The 24,532-nt window shown below is 40.8% G+C and overlaps 1 protein-coding gene across 1 annotated transcript in view; it reads left to right on the top strand.

Moving 5' to 3' along the window:
* Nucleotides 1-24,532, top strand: part of RSU1 (Ras suppressor protein 1) — a 185,934-nt gene that overhangs the window by 49,764 nt on the left and 111,638 nt on the right. Inside the window, exons 6-7 of the mRNA XM_080918620.1 lie at nt 270-352; nt 626-740. Coding sequence (XP_080774746.1) covers nt 270-352; nt 626-740 — 198 coding nt within the window. The remainder of the gene's footprint in view (nt 1-269; nt 353-625; nt 741-24,532) is intronic.

Genomic DNA, 24,532 nt, shown 5'->3' on the forward strand with positions numbered 1-24,532 from the left:
TCTGAAAACCTTGGAACTGTGGCGGACTCTTCCTGTCAGAATTCTTGGATACAGACATTTCCTAGACACCCCCCCCACACACACACATGTGCCACAATCAACCAGTAAGTCTAGGTCTGACCTGCTTGTTATTATAGTGAGCCCCAGGCATGTCACAGTCTTGTCACCAAGCCAGGGTTATTAATCAAAGCCGACTCCCTCCTATTGATCAGACCTCAAATGGTCAGATTCCATGCTACCCAGCTTATATATTGCTGTTTAATTTGCAGCCACCCTGCGTGCACTCTATCTAAGCGACAACGATTTTGAAATCCTGCCTCCAGATATTGGGAAGCTCACGAAGTTGCAGATAGTAAGTAATTTATCTAAATTCTTAGAAAATCAATTCACTCCCTCGGCCCTTGTAGGAGTGGAATCAAGTCAATTTGAGCAGGAGTAAGGTTTGTTTTGTAGGAATGAACCAGAGCTCCCGCTTCGGTTTCTCGTTTAGCCACAGACACCTTTAAATGAGGAGAAAAGATCGAGCCTTGAAGGAAGAGAGGGCATCGGGTGAGGGTGGGAGTTTCTGTTGAGCTCTTCTTTGTGAAAAATTGTTTTGACAGCCCCCCTGTTTTCATATATTTAGCTCAGCCTCAGGGATAACGACCTGATCTCACTGCCTAAGGAAATCGGGGAGCTGACCCAGCTGAAGGAGCTCCACATTCAGGGAAACCGTCTGACCGTTCTGCCTCCAGAACTAGGTAAGGTTGCTTGTCCATAGTCTCAGTGCTGGGTTCAATCAAAAGTTATCCCAACATTGCGACCCTGGCCAACCTCTCTCCTCTCCTGCCCACTTACTCTCGCATCACTCAGGTACCAATTCTGAACAAGTTAGGGACATCTGTCATTGACCAGAGCCCAGATATTATGGATCAACTTTCTGTGATAACAGCTAGCATCTGTGAGGCAGCATCTCAGAAACCAGGGATAGCCTAGGACAACAGCGGAGTAGTGGGAAGAAACTGAGGGTTAGTAGTTAGAGCTTTCTTTAGAGTGCTTGCGTACCAGCCGAGTAAGCTTTCTGGTTCTCGCTGCATTAGTAATAACTTTTTATCAAAGTAATACTCTTATATTTACTAGTTATTTTTTTCCTCTTGTAAAGTTTTTACCTGCATGATAAACCGTATTAATTATAGCGACCAGAGAATGCCTTTCCCATTGGTGGTTTTGGTTCTGTCCTGATGTCATCTCCAGTGAGAATTGTTAACTGTGTACGTATTGGTAACTCTTTGAGCCTGTTTCTAGTGGCTACATTTCAGGTCCCTCTGTGGCCCCAGGTAGGTATCTGGCTTCCTTCCCTCGTGACCTCTGAGTCCACAGTTTCACTGCTGAAGTGGTTCTGACCTTCTGCAACAAACTCATGGGTGGCATGCACTTTAAATCTCAGCAGGTGGGAGGGGGAGCTAGGCCAGTCAGGGTACTGGCCAGTTAGGCTTTGGGTGACACAGTATGAATCCTTCTTAAAGAGAATCAATAAAGCCATCAAGTTTGCTGACTTCTCATTTCTTCTGTCCTTTGATAGAACCACCTGGCTTTTTTGGACTGGTACTATTTCTTGACTATTTGGTTTTCTACATCAAAATAGTACATTAGAAACAACGACAACTACAACACACTGTTTGACTTACGCTTGTTGGAGAAAACCATTCTATACTTAGAACTGGCGCTTTTCAAAGGCCAGCCATTACAAATGAGGACATAAGATGACATGAAAGTAAGAATGTTTATTTACTTTCGCATCTGTCCCCCACCGTCACCCCATGCCTGGCAGAAGGTATGGAGTCACACAAAACCTAATGACTTAAGGAGGTGATGACCTTGTGTACTAAGGTGGTAGAAGGTCAAGGGCACAGTTTGAGTTCTGTCTAGTGTTGGGACTTCCAGCACCAGCCAGAAGTCAGCTGTTTCTCAGCTCTGTGGCTCCTGGCTGTCAGGCAGGACACCATAGTTCTGAAGCTAAGTGCTGTACAAAAGGTAGACAGGGGCCTGGAGAGAAGGTCTAGCAGTTCAGAGCATTACTGCTCGTTCAATGGACTTGTTTGGTAGATGGCATCTCTGTCAGGTGGCTCACAACAACCTGTATCTCTAGCTACTGGGAATCTAACATTTCTGCATGAACCCATGTACCTGTGGTATACCCTCACAAATAAACTCACACATTCAGTTAAAAACATGCTTTAAAGACAAGGAGTCACTTGAACTCATGGAATGAATGACAGTCTTCCCAATTTCCCCATCTCCTTCAGCCCTACTGTTGGAGGTGGGAGCACTGATTTTATTTTACAAGGTTTCAGGTCTCAGGGGTAACTCGGCACCTTTCTGGACCAACTTACAAGAAGTCAAGTTTGCTTTGGAAAGAATAAAGCTTAGGAGACCCTCCCCCCATTTTGTTGTTGTTGTAGTACAGACTTGTAAACCTGGTGGAGATGCTGAAATAGGAGAGTCACAGGTTCAAGGCCAGCCTGCTCCTGCTTAATAGATCCTGTCCAGATGCTGTTTAGTGAAAATTTTCTAAGATGGAAAAACTTGCCTAAGGAAGGACTTGTGTCAGTAATTGTTAACTGTGGATTTTAGCATTAGCAGTACTTGGGGACTTTTTACAGAGCATAAATAACCTGCCTCCTCCCACGCTATTGAATCAAAACTCCATGTGTGAGACAGATCCTTGTGTAACAGGATGAAGCTTGCTCAGCGCTTCTGACGTGTCTTCGGTTAGTGTGATTAGTAAAATTGGAAAAATCAAATATGCATTTGGTCACCACTTTGACTGTTTTTCAGTTCTTCAAGCAATATGGTAATGTAAAGTATAGTCTAGGCAATTTTTATTGGATAATTTCTTAGAAACGTCTAGAAACCAGAATAGCTCAATTTATGTCTTTTTAAACTATTCTTTTTAAAATTTTATGTAAATATTCTGTCATCAAGTTTCTCAGATATTTTAAAGCTATCCAATAGCAACATATATAAATATATATTATATATATATACATGTAGAGATTTTATATATATATAAAACTTAGGAATAGAATTGAAAAGACTCTTTCCACAATACAGGTTTTGTTAGCTATACCTAGAACATTTCTGTGGCCACATCTGCCTGATAGCCTTTTTGTTCTTTGAAGTGACAACTTTAGTTTGAAATATGCAACAAAGTCTTAGAAGCCTCGGTTAATAACCCAAAATAAAGGTGAAGACTCTGAATGAGTATTATCTGGTTTTGGTTATTTTAAAAGCCAAGGATGTGGTGGCACAGTATCTGGAAACAGAATGACAGGAAGCAAGGCCTTGGATGCCAGGTCACCGTGATAAGTACCGTTCCTGGCAGTCTCTTGTGCAGTCATGATCATGGTGATCAAACCTTTCAGGGAGGGGTGACATGTCCATAAGGTCACAGCTATGGCATCACAGTGGCTGTACTTGAACCTGTCAGGCTCTCTTCCAGACCCTCACTCCTGACCACTATAATGGGTGTCTACTCACCCATCTGGCAGGAAGAAGGGAGTCCTAGACTTGCACTTCTGAGTTAGAACCAAAAGACAACACTGTTTCAAGATGGCAAGAAGGAAGGTTGAGACTGTAAGGCCAGTGGCATGGGTGGTCTCTGAGTTGCTTTGCTGCTCTATGAGTGGGGATGCAATATTATGTAAAATGTGCCAGAGATGGGCTTTGCAAACTAAGCTAGTATTTGGTTGTTTCATTCCAAGCCACTTGCTTTGTCTTTGTGATTCTTGCCTCCCAGTAGGCAAGCACCGCAGTAGAAATGGCTTCCATTTGTGCATGCGATGCTTACTGGCCATCCCAACAAGGACTCTCCTCTCACCCAGCTCATCCTCTCTGTGGCTGGGGTGTCCACTGACATAAGGTTTGCCTCTACGTATATTTTCAAGTTGTATTTATTTCTTTACTTTTACATGTTGGAATAAGCAAGTGGTCCTGTGATTTTGTGAAAATTCTTTCAAACAAACCCAGAGTTTGTAATTTGAAACCTCATTGGTGAGAGAGAATTTCAGCCAAGCAGAGGAATCCAGATGAGTTCTGACTTGCCAGATCCAAGGACATGAAGAAAGACAGTAAAATGAAACTCAGGGGCTTGCTTGGAATTCTTTGGTTCTCCTTTTTTTTTATGTGTTACTTAGACTGTATTTCTGGTTCCTAAATGGCATAAAACACTTGCTTCCATGTCAGTCTATATATCTTGTATGGTTTTAATGAGCAATATCAACCCAGGCTTATGGGAACACTTGGTTTCCAGTTCTAGGTACCATTTCAAGCTGTGAGGCATTTATGGGGGAGAGCCTGGTTGGGAGAACTAGGCCACTGAGGGAGGGGTATCTTTGAAGATTTCAGTCACTCTTCCAACGCAGCATTCTCTGTTTCTTAGTTTACTACCAAAACCAGGAGCCAAGATAAGCCTTTTCCCTTAAGTTGTTTCTGTAAAGTCCTTTCTCAGCATGATGCAAAAGTAACTAATAGTTGTCTCTAGAATATTAGATATGAATGGGAATTGGGTTATGTTCCCGTTCATTCATTCATTCATTAAGCAATTATTAATTTTTTTCTTTAGGCCTTTTTTTTTTAAATTCCAAAAGACTTTCCTTCCCAAGAAGAATTCACTTATTCAATAAGTATTCATTAAGCCCCTATTTTACATGTTTGCTAGGGATTATAAGTAGAAACATAGTGTCTCATAGGGAGCTATTGTTCTAGTGGGGGTACAGAAAAATGCAGGTGGGAAGGAAGGGAAAGAGGTATACAGACATGGACAAAGAAAGCTAGCTAGGGCAGTAAGGATGATATGTCCTATGGTGTTTAAAATGAAGCCTAAGTAAAGTGCTGAATAAGAGGAGAAGTAATCTGAGAACTTTAAAGAAGGGAGGAGCCTTCCTCTTTGGGTTTCCAGGATATACTGAATACCAGCTGAGACACGCAGCCCCAAATACTAAATAACTGCTGGGTTCTTGGATTCTGGACCACAGCCTGTAATTCTAGTCTAATTAGTCTTTTCTTTTTTTTTATATAGAGATTTGCTGTACCAGTATTTTTCCTCTAGAGAACCCAACCAATACAAATTTTGGTACCAAAAATAGTTCTAAAGCAACAGAAGTATAGGGATAAATTTTTTAAAAGTATCTGGAATGGGCTTTTCAATTTGATGACTCCTGTAGTTACTCAAGTCTCTCTGAGAAGCTTGGTGAGTATTGAAAGCCCATAGGGTGAACTGTTTTCCATACTTAAGGGGACAAATGCCTTTAAGATTGAAGTCAAGGAGGCAGACAATGGGTGACAATGGTTTGCCTCACTTACACTCACTATCCCCACACTGGTGACCTTGATAAGGAAAGACACTTGCCATGTTCAACTTACAGTTGGCTCTCTCCTGTCTATTGCTGTCCTAGTTCATCAGAATCGTTGCCTAAGCTGGGATTATTGTTTAATTACTCCTGGTCAAATGAAAATCAAGTTATTACATAAGATGCACTATCGTTTTAAATTTATTTTTTCATTAAAAATTTTAATTTTATTTTCTTAGGTTTAATTTTAACTTTTGGGGGGGGACGAGGCCTCAGAGTAGCTTAGGCTGGTCTCACATCAGCTCCTACAGTGCTGATTAAAAAGTAATTTTTAATAGCATAAAAATATTTACACTGTTATTTACTAGATACCTTGATGGTTTCAGATCATTAGTTCATCAAATGCTAATGCTCAGAGGTTGGTCCAGATGGTGGTTGAAGTTGGGTAATGATGCCCTTTATTCAGTCAAACTCTCTTGTGGGAAGAGCCAAGCGTGTTTCTTGAGGCCTTAATGAACTCATGTTGGTTCTTCTGTCTTACCGGGTATATTCATGCCGCCATTCATCACTCGTTGATTCTAGCCTTGATGACCCTGCAGGAAGCCTGCACAAAACCAAACAAACATCACTAAAAGTATATATGTTCTTGAGGAACTGACAAAGGGAATTTGGGAAGACATAGTTTAATCGTTTGAATCTGAAATGTACCCAGAGGCTTATATGTTGAATATTTTTTCTCTAGAAGGTTGGTGCCAGTTTGGAAAGCTATGGAACCTTAAAGATGTTGGTGGATGTTTAACTTGAGGACTGCCATGTGTAGTCTATGATTATGGCAGCTCTCTGCTTCCTAATTTCCTCTCCCACCTTGACCTCCAACCTGCCTTCCCAATTATGATAGACAGAGAACTTCCAGAAACATGATCTAAATGAATCTTTGCTCTTATAAAGTTTTTTCTGTGAGGTATTTGTCACAGTGATACAAAAGTAGCTGATACACATAGGTGAGTGGAGGTTTTCTGAGGTGACCTAGGGAGAAGAGAGAAGAAAAAAGACAAGAAGCAAAGGCCAAGAGGTTATTGAGCACCTGTCTTTGTTGCCGCTATGTATGTACTAAGGATTTTTCTCATGTAAAATTATTTTATTCTTCTGTATTGCTCTGAAAAATACATAAAACAACATAAGAGAAGAAAACTAATATTTAGTATGTAAACACACCTACTCAACATTTTTATAAATATCATTTTACTTGAATTCCAACCTGGGGAATTAGGGGTCCTTCTTCCCATTCAGTGAATGAGTATCAGAAAGCTCTAAGATACTGAATGACATGCCAGTGACCCATGGGAGGTGCTAAGATTGACTCTGAGATATGCACACTCCCCCAGACTCATTTGCTTGAACACTTGGTCCCTGGCTGGTTGCATTGTTTAGGGAGTCTGTAGACATGAGCCCTAGCTGGTGAAACTGGATCACAAAGAACAGGCATTAAAAAATTTGCCCAGTTCTGGCTCTAGCATGTTCTGATCATCCATGATGTAAAAAGCAGCAGCCACAGTTTTCTTCTACTGAAGATACTGCTGGTTCTGCTGCTGTACCCTCACCTCCATGTTAGACTGTGTCACTCAAAACTGCGAGCCCATGTAAATCTCTTGTCTCTTCAGTTGTTTTTATCAAACATTTTGCCCTAGCCATGAAAAAAGTAAGACATAAGGGTCAGACTAGGACCAGGGGTGGAAGTTAGGCCATTGCTTGTGATAAGATCCCCAGGTTAAGAAGTAGGTCACTGGGCCATTCACCACTTTGTTTTATGCCTTTTTAGAACAAAATAACATATAGATTGGTCCATATAACGAAAATCTCGTAAAAAGCTGTATAGATAAATGAGGATACACACTGTAAAGGACCTTAAGCTAAGGCTGTGCGGTCTGTGCAATGCCTCACATGTGGCTTGGTGTTGCTGAAGAGATAGATACTCAGCCAAGTGGCAAAGGCTGATTTGTTTTCTGTTTTTGATTCAGTTTTGTTGATTGTGTGTGTGTGTGTGTGTGTGTGTGTGTGTGTATACATATGTGTGTATGCATATATGTTCATGTATATATGTGTTTGTATGTGTGTATACATATATGTGTGTGTGTGTGTTTATGTGTGTGTATCTTTGTATGTGTGTATGCACATAAGTGAAGGTTCCAGAAGAGGCCAGAAGAGGGCATCAGATCCCCTGGAGCTAGAGTTACAGGCTGTTTTAGTTCCACAAGCAGGTGCTAGGAACTGAACTCAGTCCTCTACAAGAGCAACAAGTGTTCCTAAAGACAGAGCAATCTTTCCTGTCCCAGCAAAGGTATTTTTTTGCCAAATAGTCATCTTACTTGTTTATGTACAAAATCAGTTACTCTCATCTTAAGGCTATTTTTAAATTTAGTAGACTTACATATCACCTTCTTTTTTAAACCAAATATCTCCATTTGCAAAACTGTCTCCTAAACTTCATCTCAGTTGTGGGTTTCCTGAAAAAAGAGCTCTCTGATGTCTTTGTAAGGGTGACTCTAAAATGGATTGTGATTTGCTCCCAATTACATTGAAGGAGTTTATGTTCAAAGGATCCGATTTTTAGTTCAGATCTCTTAATTTCAAAACTAAGTTTTCCTTTTGGTAATTTATAAAGATGTTGATATTGAGCCAGTGAGGAGGTATAATATCCCATTAGATGACAGATTGTAACGGTCCCAAACATGTTCCCTAATTTTATTTGAAAAAATAAGAATGTGAAAAGAATACAAAAATGTTTGCCAAACTTTGGATTTTGACTTAGACACCACTGCTGGCTGGCTCTTACATGATATTTCTGTGGTAATCTATCTTTCACCAGACTTCACAAAAAGGCCATGTTTTCTATCTTTTGATTTCCCCATTGCTTTTAGTTGATCATCTAAAACAACCCCCTCTCAAGCCTCCTCCACGATATTTTCTAACAAGTCCTGTTTTCTATATTTTCCCCCAGTGAATCATTGGGCCCAGAAAATTCTGTAAGCATGGATTTTTAAAATTGCTAAGTGACCCGTATGAGTTACAGCCGTAAAGGGGGTGGGGCACTGTGTCATATCAGAGGTTTCCGTTATGCGGTATAAATTTCAGGAGGCACGTCAGGTTCAGTGTGATTGAACATGCGCATCAATCTGCGTTAGCCCCAGCTGGTAAAGCATGCCACTGTTTGCAGTGGGCATCCTTTGATTTAATAGGACACTAAATGTGTTCTTGCCCTGGGAGAAATGCAGGCAGTAACCAAGCTCCAAGATTTAATTTTTGTTATTCCACAGGCAAGTCTGTAAATACAGCTCTCATCACCTGAGTCCATATATAATGCCTCGTAGGTATACGGCATCTCTCTCTCTGGAGCATCTTCTGAGCAGTGCTATGCTCAGTCTGACCTCGGATAAGTTTTCAAACGTGAGCGTGAACAGTTTGGAGTAGAATGGGGATGAGTTTACATCGCCAACCCAGGGTTCTAGTGACAAAGCCCAAACTATACCTTATTATAACTCAATTCAGATCCGATTTTAAGATCTCATTCCTTTAGGCCTTTCTGGAACTGTTCATGTGTTCTACTTTCCTACACCAATTAGTCTGGTATGAGAGCATCTAAATGTGCCGTGTGTACTTATGTCAGCTAAATAGAAAGCCTGGGCTTATACTAGGCCTCAGTTACCAACCCTTGGACAGCCATAGCCAATCTTCTCTTTGATACTAGTTTCTGTGTAGGATGGGTTCTTATGCCTGCCGGTTTGGAGAACAGTAGTCACCCCTCCCCCATAACAATAATTTCTAGAAGAAGGAAGTAATGAAGCAAACATTGCAAAATACAAGTGGCCAGTAATACCTCAGTTTGCATAACTGTAGGCTCCCTGTTACACCCTATCTGGTTTGCCTTTATCTTTTACTAGGGTTGCTGTGTACATTCAGCTTCCTTAATCTAAAAGTCGCTAGAAGCCAATATAACACTCCTCTCGGGAAATTCCTCTTCTGAGCTTCTGTGGCAGTTTGAGGTCCAAATGCAGACATCATAGCACTGCTGTCTACAATTGCCTTTAGGCTGTGTCTGAGGTGACCATGGGATTCAGGCTGTGTCTGAGGTGGCCCTGGAATTCAGGCTGTGTCTGAGGTGGCCATGGGATTTAGGCTGTGTCTGAGGTGGCCATGGAATTCCGACTATGTCTGCCATGGCTATGGGATCTAAACAAATTGATATTTAAATTTAGACCCATACCTGTGATATTGAATTACACAGATGCAAACATTCCAAAATCTGAAACAACTGTAAAATCCAAAACTCTTTTGGTCCCAGACATTTCAGACGAGGGCTACTCAGCTTTAGACAGCCTCCTCCACTGTCTCCATCTGTGTCATAGTCTTTCTTGTATGTTGTCCAGTGAGGCAATGCTCTTATAAAACCACAAGTAGAATGCTGTCACCTTACTCACTAGAATCTCTGGGTGCATGCCGAGTAGCGGTGCGGATGCTCAGACCTCACACCACTGAGCAGCTCTTACCTGGAGTAAAGGCTCTTCTCCATCGCCAGCCTGCATTGCCACACCCAGTGATGTGAAAGCCAGCTGGAGGGAGGAAGAGGTTGATCCAGTCTCTGTGCTGTGCCAGCATCAGTTTTCTGTTTTGGTGGTGGTGGTGTGTGGTAGTTTAGCAATGCAATCTTGCCATCCTTTTCTCTGAAGACTTTCTATTTCTCCTCCTATCTGGTGGGTAATTTAGTGTCTCGAAAATGTTATGTGTACCTTTTAAATTAATTGCTGTCTGTGTTTGTTTGGTATAGTTGGGATATGCATTTCTGGCCTCATTCCCACCATCTTGGGTTGGTCCAGAAGGGACTTTCGTAACGGTTCAGTTCTTTCAAAGAACTAGTGTTGTAGTTTGGGTTTATTTACCCATGTTTGACTTCTTACTAATTTCCCCCACCCCCATCACCCACTTATTTTCATACCAGTTTGATCTATTTGTTTGTTTGTTTTTAGCTTTGGGTGAAAAGTTATATTTCTCTTTCAATACCTCATATTCCCTTATTACTATATTTACTGCATACCACATATGCAATATTTTCATTATTTTCCAGCTTAAAATAGTTTCTAATTGCCCTTCTGATTGCATTTTAGTTACTTCAATATTTAAAACTTTGGTTCTCTAAAATTTGACCATTAATGTTTCTATAACTGATTTCAAACTTACAGTGTTGCAGAAATTCTAGCCTTCATCCTTTTAACCTTTAAAAATGTGTTGATTGGGAGATGAAGAAATGGCTCCGTGATTCAGAGCACTGGCTGCTCTTCCAGACGACCTGAGTTCAACATACAGCACTCATATAGTAGTAGCTCATAACTGTTTGCAACTCCAGTTCTGGGGAATCCAACAGCCTCACACTTGCATGCAAAACTCCAGTGCACATACAATAAAATCTAAAACATAATAATAAATAAAAATGTAACTATTGATCTGTTTTATGGTCTACTATATAGTAGGCACTGTGCATGCATGCCTGTCTGTTTTTAATAGAATTAATTTATTAGGCAAGGTCACATGTAGTTCAGGCTGCTCTCAAACTTCCTATGTTTAGAGGTCCAAGGATGTTTAGACTTCTGATCTCCTTCCTTCTCCCTTTCTCTGGGCTTGTAGAACTGCACCATCACACCTATTGTGTGTGATGCCTGGGGACTGATCAAGGGCTTCCAGCATGCCCGGCAAGCACAGTATGGACCAAGCTCTATCGCTAGCCCTGAACAATGAGTCCCTAAGAACATGAACTCTGCTATCTTCCCTTGCAGGCAGTTAAGCTTAATTCCAGCTAGGAGCTTTGTGACTTGTAAGCAACTTTATTCTTTGAAGGTATGTTTCTAATGCTTGATCAGGATCCAGGCATACTGGCATTAAACTTCAGAATAGATTACAGCAGTTCATCAGACTTTCTCTGAATGGCCTTGTTTACAATGAAGGCTCCACATTCAGGATGATCTGGGCATAGTTTCTGATTCTCTGCCAACTCCAAAGATGGTTCAGTTACATCTGTCTGAGGTTGTTTACCCCTGGGGCTTTTTGTTTTGCTTTCCTAGAGTTGAGGACACTTGTATTAGACATCAACATTGTTGAGTCAGTGACTCGTGGAAATCCTTCTGTGGCTCTGTTTTGTTTTGTTCTGTTTTGTTTTTTTCCTGTTTTCCTAGCTCCTTTCTTCCTGCTGCCTTGCTTCCTTTGTAGATACTTTGTGAGAGACTCTCCTTTCAACTCTGCGGTACCATGTTGTCTGAGCTCTCACTTCAGGTCTAACTGCCTAGAAATGCCTGAGGGAGAAAACAAGGATGAGTAGGGATTTCCCTAAAGCATCCAATCTTTCTGTGGGTCTGGTCCTGAGCTGCATCTTTCCTGGATCTAGAAGCTCTCATGGCACTATTGCCTCATCACTCCTGGATGCAGAAATCTGGACTCATTTTGATACTTGCCCATGTGGAGAACAGTAACCTAGTGTGTTTTGCTTACTATTTGGCACAGCTTCAAGTAGGGATGCTTTCAGCTGTGCATTTACTGGAAGTGTGTCTTAGCAGACATAGATGGGTCCATCACTAATCATAATGTTTAAGTGCATCTTTGGACACCATTTCCCTCTCCTGTTTTAAGCCTATGAGATAATCTCTTGGTCTTAATTAATTGCCTTTTATGTCATCTCATATCCAAGACTGTTAGTTTGCTAAGTTGTGTTGTGCTACAACTCAGGTAGCTCCAACAACAGAAACTGATCTCTTTCTCTATCCTGAGGGCTGGAGGTCTGATACCAAGGGTTAGATCTTCCTGAGTGTAGAAGAAGGATCTGTCCCACACTTCTTTCCTTCACCCATGGAAGACCATTTCCCCTGTCCTCACCCCGTGTCTTCATTCACCTTTCTATCTGTATCTAAGTGTCTTTCTCTCCTCTGGATACCATGGATAATGGATTATTGCCTACACTCAAGGACATAATTTTTAATGAATCATCTCTATAATGTTCCTGTTTGTAAGTGCAGCCACATTCTGAGATACTGGGCCTTACATAAATTTGGGGAGAGGACCTGAACAGTTCTCCCCTGCTTGTAGCAGTAACTGATGTCCTTTGATTTGGTCTCATAGTTTATTCCCCTTAATTATTACAGCTGTTGCAGCATTGTAAGCCATTATTTGTAACTGTCAGAAGATGTTGATTCTATTAAGAAACCCAAGAAACTAGGGGTACACTTTCACTTAGGAAGCTTTATGTGTATTTGGGAACTATTAAGGTACCCTTTAATTAATCATGGAGCCTTCAGTATGATATTCGCCCCTAAATAGTCCTGTGTTAACTTGATTTTAGGTTCTTTTAGCCAAGTGTTAGCTTACTGCCCCTCTTGTAAGCCTCTCATATTTTCTGTGAATTCGTGTACAGTGTGCAAATGATGATTAAGTAATGGAAACCCCATACATAAATGCATTGTACTGAGGGAGGGCTACAGGAGTGGAAATACATCACTCACCTGACCCCTTCTCTTTCCAATTTAGTTCACAGGGTAAAGTGGTAAATGGCCACATATTAAGCTTTCAAAAGAAGTTGACTTTTCCTCCTGCATTTAAAAGGTTATGTGCTACAATGTGAGACAAATAAATCACAATTCACTACAACAACCAGGTGGCCGTCAGTTATATAAATTGCTGTTGAAACACGAAATCTGTCACTGAGTGTGCCCTGACCATTTAGCAATTGAAACAGTGTTAACAGAACCCACTGACTGCAAATCACAGAGGCAAATGTAGTGGCGCACACAATTAGCAAGATCAGTGGTCAGTGTTAGAGGTTCACTGCTTGGTCATTTCAGTTCACTGACTCAAGTGAAAGCAATTGCTATTGCAAAGACTCATCTGGCTGTAATTTCTTGTAAGAGGATGCAGAAAATGACCTACCCAACTTGACATACAAGAGAATGCTATTCCCCACTTTTTGTGATGAGGCTTGCTTGTGTGATCATAGGTGGGAGGGGAGAGGATATTTACTTTGGAGCACAGGCAATTTATCAGTGACGAACACTGAATATGACTACTTTTTCTATCAACTATTGTCAGTAGCTTTGTAGGGAGGTGTGTGTGTGTGTGTGTGTGTGTGTGTGTGTGTGTTTGTGTGTTTGTGTGTATGTGTGTGTAGTGAGTACAACTTTATGATATATGTTGTTTCTTAAATGGTTCTTTGAATACCAGTTTATTACCAGTTTGTATATTTTCTTGCCTATTTGATTGCTCATTGTTAGTTCTTAGCCACATTGTCAACCACAGCTCTTTTGTTCATTTACAGGTAGAACTGTCTTGGGTTTTATTTCCTTTGCTCCTTCATGAAATATGCTCAACTAGGGAGACTGATTGACAGGAGAGTGCTCTGGCTGTGGATGAGGTCTCCCAAAGTTCACATGATAGGAAAACAAAAACTCTGGTGGTTTTTGAAATGGAACCCATGAGTGATAAGTCCACTTAGCTGAGATCATGTAGGGAAGGCTCACTAAGAGGGATTATTGGCTTTATGAAGAAAAGAGCAGAGAGGAAGAGGAAAGGGGAAGAAAAAGGAGGAAGAAAAAGAGGAGGAAGATGAAGAGAAAGAAGAGGAGGAAGAGTAAGAGGACCTGGAAGAAGAGGAAGAAGAGGAGGAAGAGGAGGAACAAGAGGAAGAGGAAGGAAAGGAATAGCATGAGGAAAGTGATAGTAGTAGTAGAAGAAGAAGAAGAAGAAGAAGAAGAAGAAGAAGAAGAAGAAGAAGAAGAAGAAGAAGAAGAAGAAGAAGAAGAAGAAGAAGAAGAAGAAGAAACATAAGTAGGTATCCTTGCTCTCTTACTGTGTTCTCTGCCCTGTGATGATAAGGCAGGAAGGCCCCACTGCACACCCACATCATGATACAGTTCTTCCCAGCTTCTAGATTGGTGCCCAAGACATGTATCTTCTTTATAAGTTGTCCAGTCTATAATGTTGCATTATATACCAGCAGAAAATGAAATATATGATCTAGGATCATATCCCTTGGACATCTGGGCACTATGTTGGTGTTGGTGGGTGAAGACACCATGCTTGTTCCAGTGTCTTCTTAATTTGCAGGGTTTCTTGAGTCCTGATCATGTGCTGGTCCCTTCAGGATGTGTCTACGTTATATCTCATGTGTGCAATCTATATACTTACACACCCAGGCTTTTGCCAACTTATTGCCTAATTCATATGTCCAGTGACCTGTTCACAATTAAACCCAGACCCGCTATGCAGAATGCATGGTGGTGAGGAGAGGACGGGATAATTAGAGGTATCTTTTTTTTTCTCATTTTTTAATTAGATACTCAGTATTTACATTTGAGATGTTAGTCCTTTCCCCAGCCCTGCTCCCATTCCCCCTCCTCCTCCATTTGCCTTCACAGAGGTGCACTCCCTTCTAATCACCCTCTCTACCCCATTGCCTTGGCATTCCTCTACATTGGGAAAACATGCCCTCCCAAGACTAAAGCCTCTTCTCACACTGATGCCAGACACTGGTATCTTCAGCTCATATGTAACTGTATCAACAGGTCTCTCAATGTGTGCTCAAAGGTTGGTGTTTTCGTTCATGGAAGTTTTGGAAGGGTTATCCACCACATATGCAGCCACTAAATCCAAGCACTATTGCTGATGCTAAGAAGTACTTACTGGCAGGAACCAGATAGAGATGCCTTCTCACAGACTATGTCAGAGTCATGTAGATACAGCTGAGCATGCCTGCAGCTAACCATTGGACTGAACACGGGGACCCCAATGAGGGTGCTAAAGAAAGGACTAAAGGAGCTGAAAGGGGTTGCAACCTCATGGGAAGAACAATATTATCAACTAACCAAACCCTTCAAAACTCCCATCGACTAATTAAAGCTATCTTAGTAAACCATGTTGGACATAAACAATGAGCTAATGCCTCAAGGAAGAAGCCTCAACTCATTAAATCTGTTTAAAGCTTTCTTAGGATCCCAACAGTTTCCCATCTTTCTGTTTACTTTCACTGCTGTGACTTTTTGAGGCAAGGTCCTGCCAGAGAGCCTCTAGGTGTGGTGCTTGCCACATAGCCCAGCTGTGACAGTCAACTTGTAGTCCCAGCTAACATCTAATTCTGAGCCTCCTGCCTCCATCTTCTGGGGATTGGTATTACAGGTGTGCAGAACAGTACTTGGAGCCTTAAAAACATTCTTTCTGAATATTGTGGCCAGGAAGGAGAATTATAAGGAGACAACTGACATGAAGATGGCTTTTGTCTGCTGCCTAGCACACATTTGCCCACTACCTACTTCTCCAGTGTCAGAAGCTGCCATGGACTTGGTCCATCAATTCACCCCACCCCTCCCCCTCTCCCTCTCTCTCCCTTCCTCCCTGTCTGTCTGTCTGTCTGCATGCCTGTTTTTCTGTGTATATGTGTACACGCGTGCATGCAGGTGCCCATTCAGGTGTGTGGTGGCCAGAGTTCAAAGCTGCCTGAAACTATTTCTCTACACCAGACATTTGAGTGACAGAGTCTCTCAGTGAACCTGGACGTTATTGATTCCTCTAAACTGCCTTCCAGAGCTTGAGGGACTCCCCCTGTCTGCCCACATCCAGCATTAGGGTTACCCAGGTTTTATAAGGGTTCCGGGGCTGAGCTCATATCTGGGGCTTATATAAACAAAGACCTTTAGCACAGAACCGTCTTCCAAGCCCATCCATTAACTTCTCACCTTAGTCTGAGAAAACCAACAGCCACATACACCACTGTTAAGCAAACTGAAGTAAACCAGGAGAATGATTTGGAAGTATATTTCAGGGACTGTCATATCATTCAAATAATAGTATTCCATAGCTCCCTATATGTGTCAAAACATACATACTTACACACTTTCTGTGCCAATGTGAAAATAAATTCGTGTTACTGCACGTTGTGTAACGTGAGGCAACAACTAGCAGTGTTCCCCACAGTTCCTTAAAGCAGTGAACAGCTTAGGCAGTGGAAAAAGATATTGTGATTCTTTGCAAAAGCCCATGTAGGGCTGTTTCAGTTCCTTGGGCTCCTACAGCAAACTGTCTGCATCCAGAGACAACAACAACAACAGCAACAGCAACAAAAACTAGTCCTTGTAGTCCTGGAGGTAAGTCAGCGTGTCCGAGCTAGAGTGAAGGTTTTACCACCTCAGCAGCACAATGCTTGCTGGCAGCTTCCTCCACATGGCGAGTCCGAGTCTCGTCCTCCGCTCGGGCAGGCTGGACGTCAGCAAGGCACAATTCGGGACCACATTTCTGCTGAGATCTTGTTCTGGGCTTGATTCAGAATGTAGGTATACATATGACAGATTTTTATTATTCACATTGGGAAGAAATGAAATTTATATTGCTTGCCTCCCTCATTCTATATATTGATATTATGATTAATAGCTTTTGACACGCAAGTATTTTGACATATGAGTCCGTGGTGACGTATGTTGACAGCAGCAATGCCTTGCATTTAGCTTCTCGTGCAGGAGTAGGTTAGAGGGATTACTAACTCCATCTTCTCTACCTAAGTCATCCACCGAAAGATGTCATGTCCAGAAATATCACCAAAATGTCAACCACAGAAATCTCGAGCGGCTCTGACTCTTCTATGCAGTTCTGACATGTGACATTGGTTAAAGACGGGGGCCCTAAGTTATTTCGTTTTTGGCAGATGATGTTGAATAAAGTCCAGTTCTTCGTTTTCCTTCAGATAGTTTTTTTCCAGTTTGTGGTGATTTGGAACCTTATCAGTGTGCCCTTCCTCCCCCAGCTCTCCACAGCTCCCCAAAGCCAGGCAGCAGGCTGGTTGCCTTGGTACCTGTTCCTGAAGGCTGTCTTGCAGCAAAATGTGGTTGTTTAAATAGCACGACTTGTCATCTAAAAGTAGAAGTCATTAGCACGACAGGGTTTGGCTAGGGGTGTCTCGAATACTGTTTTAAAAGTTTTCTTTTTCTGTTTTACTGTTTACTCACAGTGTCATGGGAGGTATCAGTGTGGGCTCCCAGGACGGAGCCACAGGCAGGAATCTGAAAATGCTCCCTCAGGGTTTCCTGGAATTTAGGCCCCAACTGATAGCCTGTTGGATATTCACTGTGTTTTTAGACAGCCAACTTGGATGTTCGGACACCATTGGCATGTTATGTGACCCACGGGGCTTACCTGAGCTTAGCCACAGTCTACCCCTTAACAGCTTTGAGCTGCTGCCAAGGAAAAGGACATTTCTGCTGGTTTGTACCTGAACTTCAACTGGCCAGGAACAATGTTTGGTTTTTGTTTTCAAACTTTAGAAAACGTAGGGTATCTATTTGTCTTCAGTTTAGAAGAAAAGTTGGATCATAGGCTTTAGGTGGATAAATATCTATTCACCTCCATCCAAAATATCAGGGCCAAATAATTATATCAAAATGTTCAGCCAGGCGGAACAGCTTCACTTTCTGCCCATGTGGCTGGACTCTCAAGTCCCAGACAGCTGTCATTGCAGGTAAGAGGGGAGGGGCCCACATGCTCTCTGTCTGTCTGGGGTCTCTGAGAAAGCCCTGCATTGTAAGGGATTCTGTTAATTAGTTGCTTGAAACTCCTTTCTCATTAACTGGGGATGCAGTGTTAGAGAAAACATTGTGGAGTTCAAAGTGCTGGTTCGATAATAAGAAAACAACTTCAGGTTCCAGAGGACGTCGTCTTGTTTGTAAAGCAGTGCTCCTTTCTGCCTGGCGGAGCTTGCTTGGCCATTAGGGGACTGTCAGTTTGGAACCTTGCTCTGTTTTCTCCATGGGATACAGAACTAGAGGAGAAGGATGACTTTTAGACATTAAATATCTTAGGGGTTTTGTTTGTTTACCTGTTTTTGTTTGGTTTGGTTTTTGTTGTTGCTATTCTTACAGAGTGGGAGGGGACTATTATTTTTGTTTGAGCAGTTCAGGTACACACACACACACACACACACACCAAGTTTTGGGCCTTTCTACCTGGTTATTCTCTCTCATTCCCTCCTCTGCTCTCACTGGAAACTCTTCCCAAAAAGTTCAGTTCTCTCCTCTTAGGATTTTATTTTTGTTTGTTTGACTCACTAAGTTCAACCATAATTCAATTCAAAATTATGAATTTCATGTGCAACCATGAGAGGTATTTATTTTCTGGAACATGGCACCCTCTTATCCACCACACCCTATTAACTTCTCTCAGTCTCTCAGTGATGGAAAAGGGCCTTGAGTGAGTGAAGATAACAAAGCACTCATGATGAGAAGTCGGAATGCGAACTGGGGGCAAATAGATTATTCAGCTCTTGAACTCACTGAATCCGTTTGGAAAAATATTTGTTACTGTCATAGAATAATGTGCATATGATGTTTTATAAATTTGAAAATTCAGAAAGCTGAAAATAGTTCACTCAATATCCCACCATCCCAAATAACAATTGTTTATATTTTGCTGATCAATACTTAGTGTCAAGGCAGAGGATGGTCAGGTGGTAGATATTATTTAAATTAACAAACTATTTAACTTAGTTAATGTCACGTAAATTTAAGAAAAAAATCAAACCAATACATTTTTAAAATTTTAGTACTTAGCCAAGAATATTAGTATATTTATTCCCAAAACATTAAAGATAGAAATTCTAGAATGTTGAATTATAATTTTATTTCAAGCTATAATTTCCAAAATAGATCCATAGGCCTTTTTAAATGTTGTGTAATTGGTTGGATTTAGTTGTCCAGGAAGAGTTTTATCTAGAGTGTCTCATATATCCTGTGACTTTGTATATTTGGTACCACAGTCTACTTCCTGTTGCTATTACAAAATACCTGAGACTGGATAAGTTGAAAGAACAGACATTCATTTTTACAACAGTGGCTCCTAAGAAGTCCATGATCAACAATCTGTCAGATTTGGTGTCTAGTGAGGGCTCCTCTCTGCTTCCAAGATGCTGGCTTTCTGCTGCATCCTCAAGTGGGGCAGCCTATGATATCTTAAGTTTGCTGGTAGCAGAATGCTAAGAGTGATGTGGGAACCTATTCAGCTTTTATAAGGGCACACAGTCCTCTTCTCAGGGACTTTGCTCTTGCTTTTGAATGACCTCCCTAAGCCCTCACTCTTAATTGGTGGCTGAGTTTCAACATGAATTTTTGGAAGATGCTGAAAGAAAAGACATATAACATTGGAGAATGTTTGTTCTTGGTTTATTTGAGAAACAATTTGTCTGGGTATAAAAATCTTCTGTCACTGTTGATTTTGCTAAGGCAATATCAAAAGCCACCCTGATTTATCCACTTTTTGGTAGCTTGTACTTTTAACTCAGATGCACATAGATATTTATTCTCATTTATGTAGCCATAATGTCTATCCATGTATTCTGTCTTCCACCTTTTTTCCTTACATACACACTCTCTCTCTCTCTCTCTCTCTCTCTCTCTCTCTCTCTCTCTCTCTCTCTCTCTCTCTCTCTCCTTATAAGGAATTATTTCCATGTGAAGAAAATGCAGTAATGACAAAGGTCAATAAATATGCTACTTTCAGAGCCTGCAAAGTGCCTTATGGTCCTCTTGCAGTCATTGGAAAAGCCTTCCTTTCTGCATGTGTGTGATTTCTGCCTTATACTTTAGTATTATTCTTTGGGTTTTCTAGTTTTGAATTTCATATGAAACCAAGTCATCCGGCACGAATTCTGTCTTCTCTCATTTGGCATGATGACTTGTGATTGCCCACGCTGTTGCCTAAGGCTGTAATTCATTCGTTTTCATTGCTCCCGTGATACGAGTTATCTACTTACTAGCTCCAGTTTTCACTCAGATGACATCGTTGCTTAAGCAATGATGCTGTCACTTTTCATACATTTTCTGCTTTGGGTCTAGTAGCAAAATGGAGAGTCTTGTTTGGCTGCTGTGGGACCACTATGTGCCCTTTCCCTTCTCTAACAATGCATTGTTTCTCAACACACAGGCCTTCTCTGGAGATGCCCACTGTTCTCCTCACCTTCCAGCAAGCTTGAGCCATTAGATCTTTGTGCTTCTACCAAGGCTCTTTGAAAGGCCTTCATGACTCTTACTACAGTTTATATTATGTTCAGACACCAAGGAGCTGGATGACGCAAACTGTTTTTCCTCATTCTGTTTTAAATTACTCTTCACTCAACTAGTGCTCATTATAGTTTGTGGTAAGGGTCAAATGACAGTTTGCTTCTTCCCCTCAGTACCTATTATGGATCTCAAATCCCTCCTTTCTCAACTGAAGAAGGAAGATATAGCAAATGCATCATTCCGTTTGATTGTATCGCCTAAAAGTTGTATTAAGATAATCCTTATTTAAACACACACACACACACACACACACACACAGAGAGAGAGAGAGAGAGAGAGAGAGAGAGAGAGAGCTTCTGAAGTCAGCTGTTCTTGATCCTCTATATTCTGGTATCTTGTCCTGAGCTTCTGTGAGTTTATCTTCTAGCTGGCCCATCTCTTCACTGTGTCACCTTAAACCTAACACTTGCCAGTGTTCCTGGCACTCTCATTCTTCTCTTACTTCAGTTATCACAAAGATGAGCTTTAACTAGAAGGGGTAAATTATGGTATGGGGTTAGCTTTATGTTTCTTTATAGGTTTCTGATACAAGGGAATGGAGAATCATTGTGTGGGGCCTCCGAATAGGAGCCTAATATTGCCATTCATCATCAAGGAGCATCTGAACACTGTCAGCCCAGCTCATGCATGAAGGCTCCATGGAACTGTAGTGAGGTGCTCTTTGTTCTTTAGTGTGTAATTTGTGACCAGCGTGGCATCCCCTGAAAGATAAAGCCACTTCTTTTCAAAGGGCAGAGTCATTCTTTACAGAAGTATACACAGGTTAAGGATTTTAAGTGACAGCATTACTTTTGAAGAAATATTTTGTCTGCAGAATGAAAAAAAAAATAATAGTGGCTCTTTTATACTTAAGACATTTAGGCTTTATATCTGGCTGCACCTTTTTCTTTCTGGCCCACTGAAGTGTTCCCCACAGGTAAACAGTGGAGCAAGAGAAATGAAGTCGATTCTCATGTACTGTGCTCCCTCAGGCCAAGTCACTCCAACAACTGTCTCTTATATCATTGCTTAGATAAATTTTGTGATGCTGTAAATATTTAAAATAGTGTGGTTTCAGACACCTTCATCTTTTCTATCTGCCCATCTTAGTCAGGGTTTCTATTCCTGCACAAACATCATGACCAAGAAGCAAGTTGGGGAGAAAGGAGTTTATTGAACTTACAGTTCCACATTGCTGTTTATCATCAAAAGAAATCAGGACTGGAATTCAAGCAGGTCAGGAAGCAGGAGCTGATGGAGGGATGTCACTTACTGGCTTGCTTCCCCTGGCTTGCTCAGCTTGTTTTTTTATAAAACCCAGATCTACCAGCCCAAGGGTGGCACCACCCACTATCAGCTGGGCCCTCTCCCCTTGATCACTAGTTGAGAAAATGCCTCACAGCTGGATCTCATGGAGGCATTCCCTCATCTGAGGCTTCTTTCTCTGTGATAACTCCAGCTTCTGTCAAGTTGACACAAAACCAGTCAGTACTGTGCTGTTGTTCTGGATATTGTTTTTTTAATTTTACCTTTCAATAAATATTATATAGGGGTTCATGTCTCTTTTTAAAGTTATTTTGCTGAAAATAAACTTTATTCTCCTATAGTATACCCTTCTTATGTCTTACCCTCCCCTACATCTCAATTTCTTCACACCTACAATTCCATTTGTGTCTACCCGATTTAGAAAACAAGCACGTATCTATAAAATAATTATAAAATAAGATAAGATAGAACATAAACACACTGACATAGGAAAAACCTAATAATTAGAAAGAAAAGAGCCCAAGAAAAGGGATAAGAAAGAGATATAGATGCAGAGGCTCTCAGTTTCTCACACTCAGAGATTTTATTTTTTTAATTGAACAACTTTATTTAAAAGACAAAGATAAATGTACAGATTTTAAGCATTTTTGCATAAAAGTATACGAATATATTTTTGTCAGTACTTGGTTTTTTTTAAAGGTTTGATAGTATGCATTAAGATCTTACTAGTTAGAATGAGCATAAAGTACAAGTAAAACAGGATGTAACCCGGAATTAGTCAAAGTTTTCTTTGTGTGTAAAGATTAAGCATAATGATTTGTCATTTTTTTTTTTTTTTGGCCTTTGTTTATTCTTGAACTTCATAAAGTCTGTGAGTTGTTTCTGGGATACTCTGAGCTATCTGGTGTTAGTATCCAATTATCCGTGACTGCATATTATGTCTGTTCTTTTGTGACTGGGTTATCTCACTCAGGATGATATTCTCTAGATGCACCCATTTTTCAATTTCATAAAGTCATTGTTTCTGATAGCTGAGTAGTTCTCCACTGTGTAAATATACCACAATTCTTGTATCCATTCATCAGAAGGATATCTGGGTTTTTTCCAGCTTCTGGCTAATATAATTAGGGCTGCTATGAACATTGTGGTGCATGTGTCTTTGTTGTATGTTGGAGCTTATCTGGGGTATATGCCCAGAAGTAGAATAACTGGATCTTCAGGTAGTACTATGTCCAGTTTTCTGAGGAATCACCAGACTGATTTCCAGGGTGGTTGTATTAGTTTACAACCCCACCAACAGTGGAGAAGTGTTCCTCTTTCTCCACATCCGCACCAGCATCTGTTGTCATCTGAATACTTGATCTTAGCCATTCTGACTGGTGTGAGGTGGAATCTCAGGGTTGTTTTGATTTGCATTTCCTTGATGGCTAATGATGTTGAGCACTTCCTTAGATGCTTCTCAGCCATTCAATATTCCTCAATTGAGAACTTTTTGTTTAACTCTGTACCCCATTTTCTAATAGAGTTGTTTAATTCTTCTTGAGTTCTATGTATACCTTGGATATTAGGCCTCTATCTGATGTGGGGTTGGTAAAGATGTTTTCCCACTCTGTTGGCAGGAATTTTGTTTTCTTGACAGTGTCCTTAGACTTACAGAAACTTTGCAATCTCTTTAAGTCCCATTTGTCGATATTTCACCTTAGAGCATGATCCATTGGTGTTCTGTTCAGGAAATTTTTTCCTGTGCCTATGTCTTCTAAGGTTTTCCCTCCTTTCTCTTCTAATAATTTCAGTGTACCTGGTTTTATGTGGAGGTCTTTGATCCAGTTGCACTTGAGCTTTGTACAAGGAGACAAGAAAGGATGTATTTTCATTTTTCTGCATGCTGAGTGCCAGTTGAACCAGCACCATTTGTTGAAGAGACTTTTCTTTTTCCATTGAATGTTTTTAGTTCCTTTATCAAAGTCCAAGTGACCGTAGATGTGTGGGTTCATTTCTGGGTCTTCAATTCTGTTTCATTGATTTACCTGCCCATCTCTGTACCAATACTATGCAGTTTTTATCACAATTGCCTTGTAATATAGCTTGAGATCAGGGATAGTGATTCCAGCAGATGTTTTCTTGTTGAGGATAGATTTTGCTATTCAAGGTCTTTTGTTATTCCAGATGAAATTGCATGTTGCTCTTTCCAACTTTATGAAGAATTGGGTTGGCATTTTGATGGGGGTTGCATTGAATCTGTAGATTACTTTTTTGTAAGATGGCCATTTTTAGAATGTTGATCCTTCTAATCCACGAGCATGGAATATCTTACCATTTTCTGAGATCTTCCTTAATTTCTTTCTTCAGAGTTTTGAACTTCTTGTCATACAGATCCTTCACTTGCTTAGTTAGAGTCACACCAAGGTATTTTATATTGTTTGTGACTATTGTGAAGGGTATCTTTTCCCTAATTTCTTTCTACAAATGTTTGTCCTTTGAATAGAGGAAGGCTACTGATTTGATTGAGTTAATTTTATATCCAACCACTTTGCCGAACTTATTTATCAGCTGTAGAAGATCTCTGGTGGAATTGTTGATGTCACTTACATATACTATCATTTCATTTGCAAACAGTGATGTTTTTACTTCTTCCTTTCCAATTTGCATCCCTTTGATTTCCTATTGCTGTCTAATTGCTCTGGCCAGGATTTCCAGTACTATGTTGAATAGGTAGGGAGAGAGTGGGTAGCCTTGTCTGGTCCCTCATTTTAGTGGGATTGCTTCAAGTTTCTCACTGTGAAGTTTGACGTTGGCTATTTGTTTGCTGTGTATTGCTTTTATTATGTTTAG

Source organism: Micromys minutus (assembly GCF_963924665.1).
Source record: "Micromys minutus genome assembly, chromosome: 6".
Lineage (NCBI taxonomy): Eukaryota > Metazoa > Chordata > Mammalia > Rodentia > Muridae > Micromys > Micromys minutus.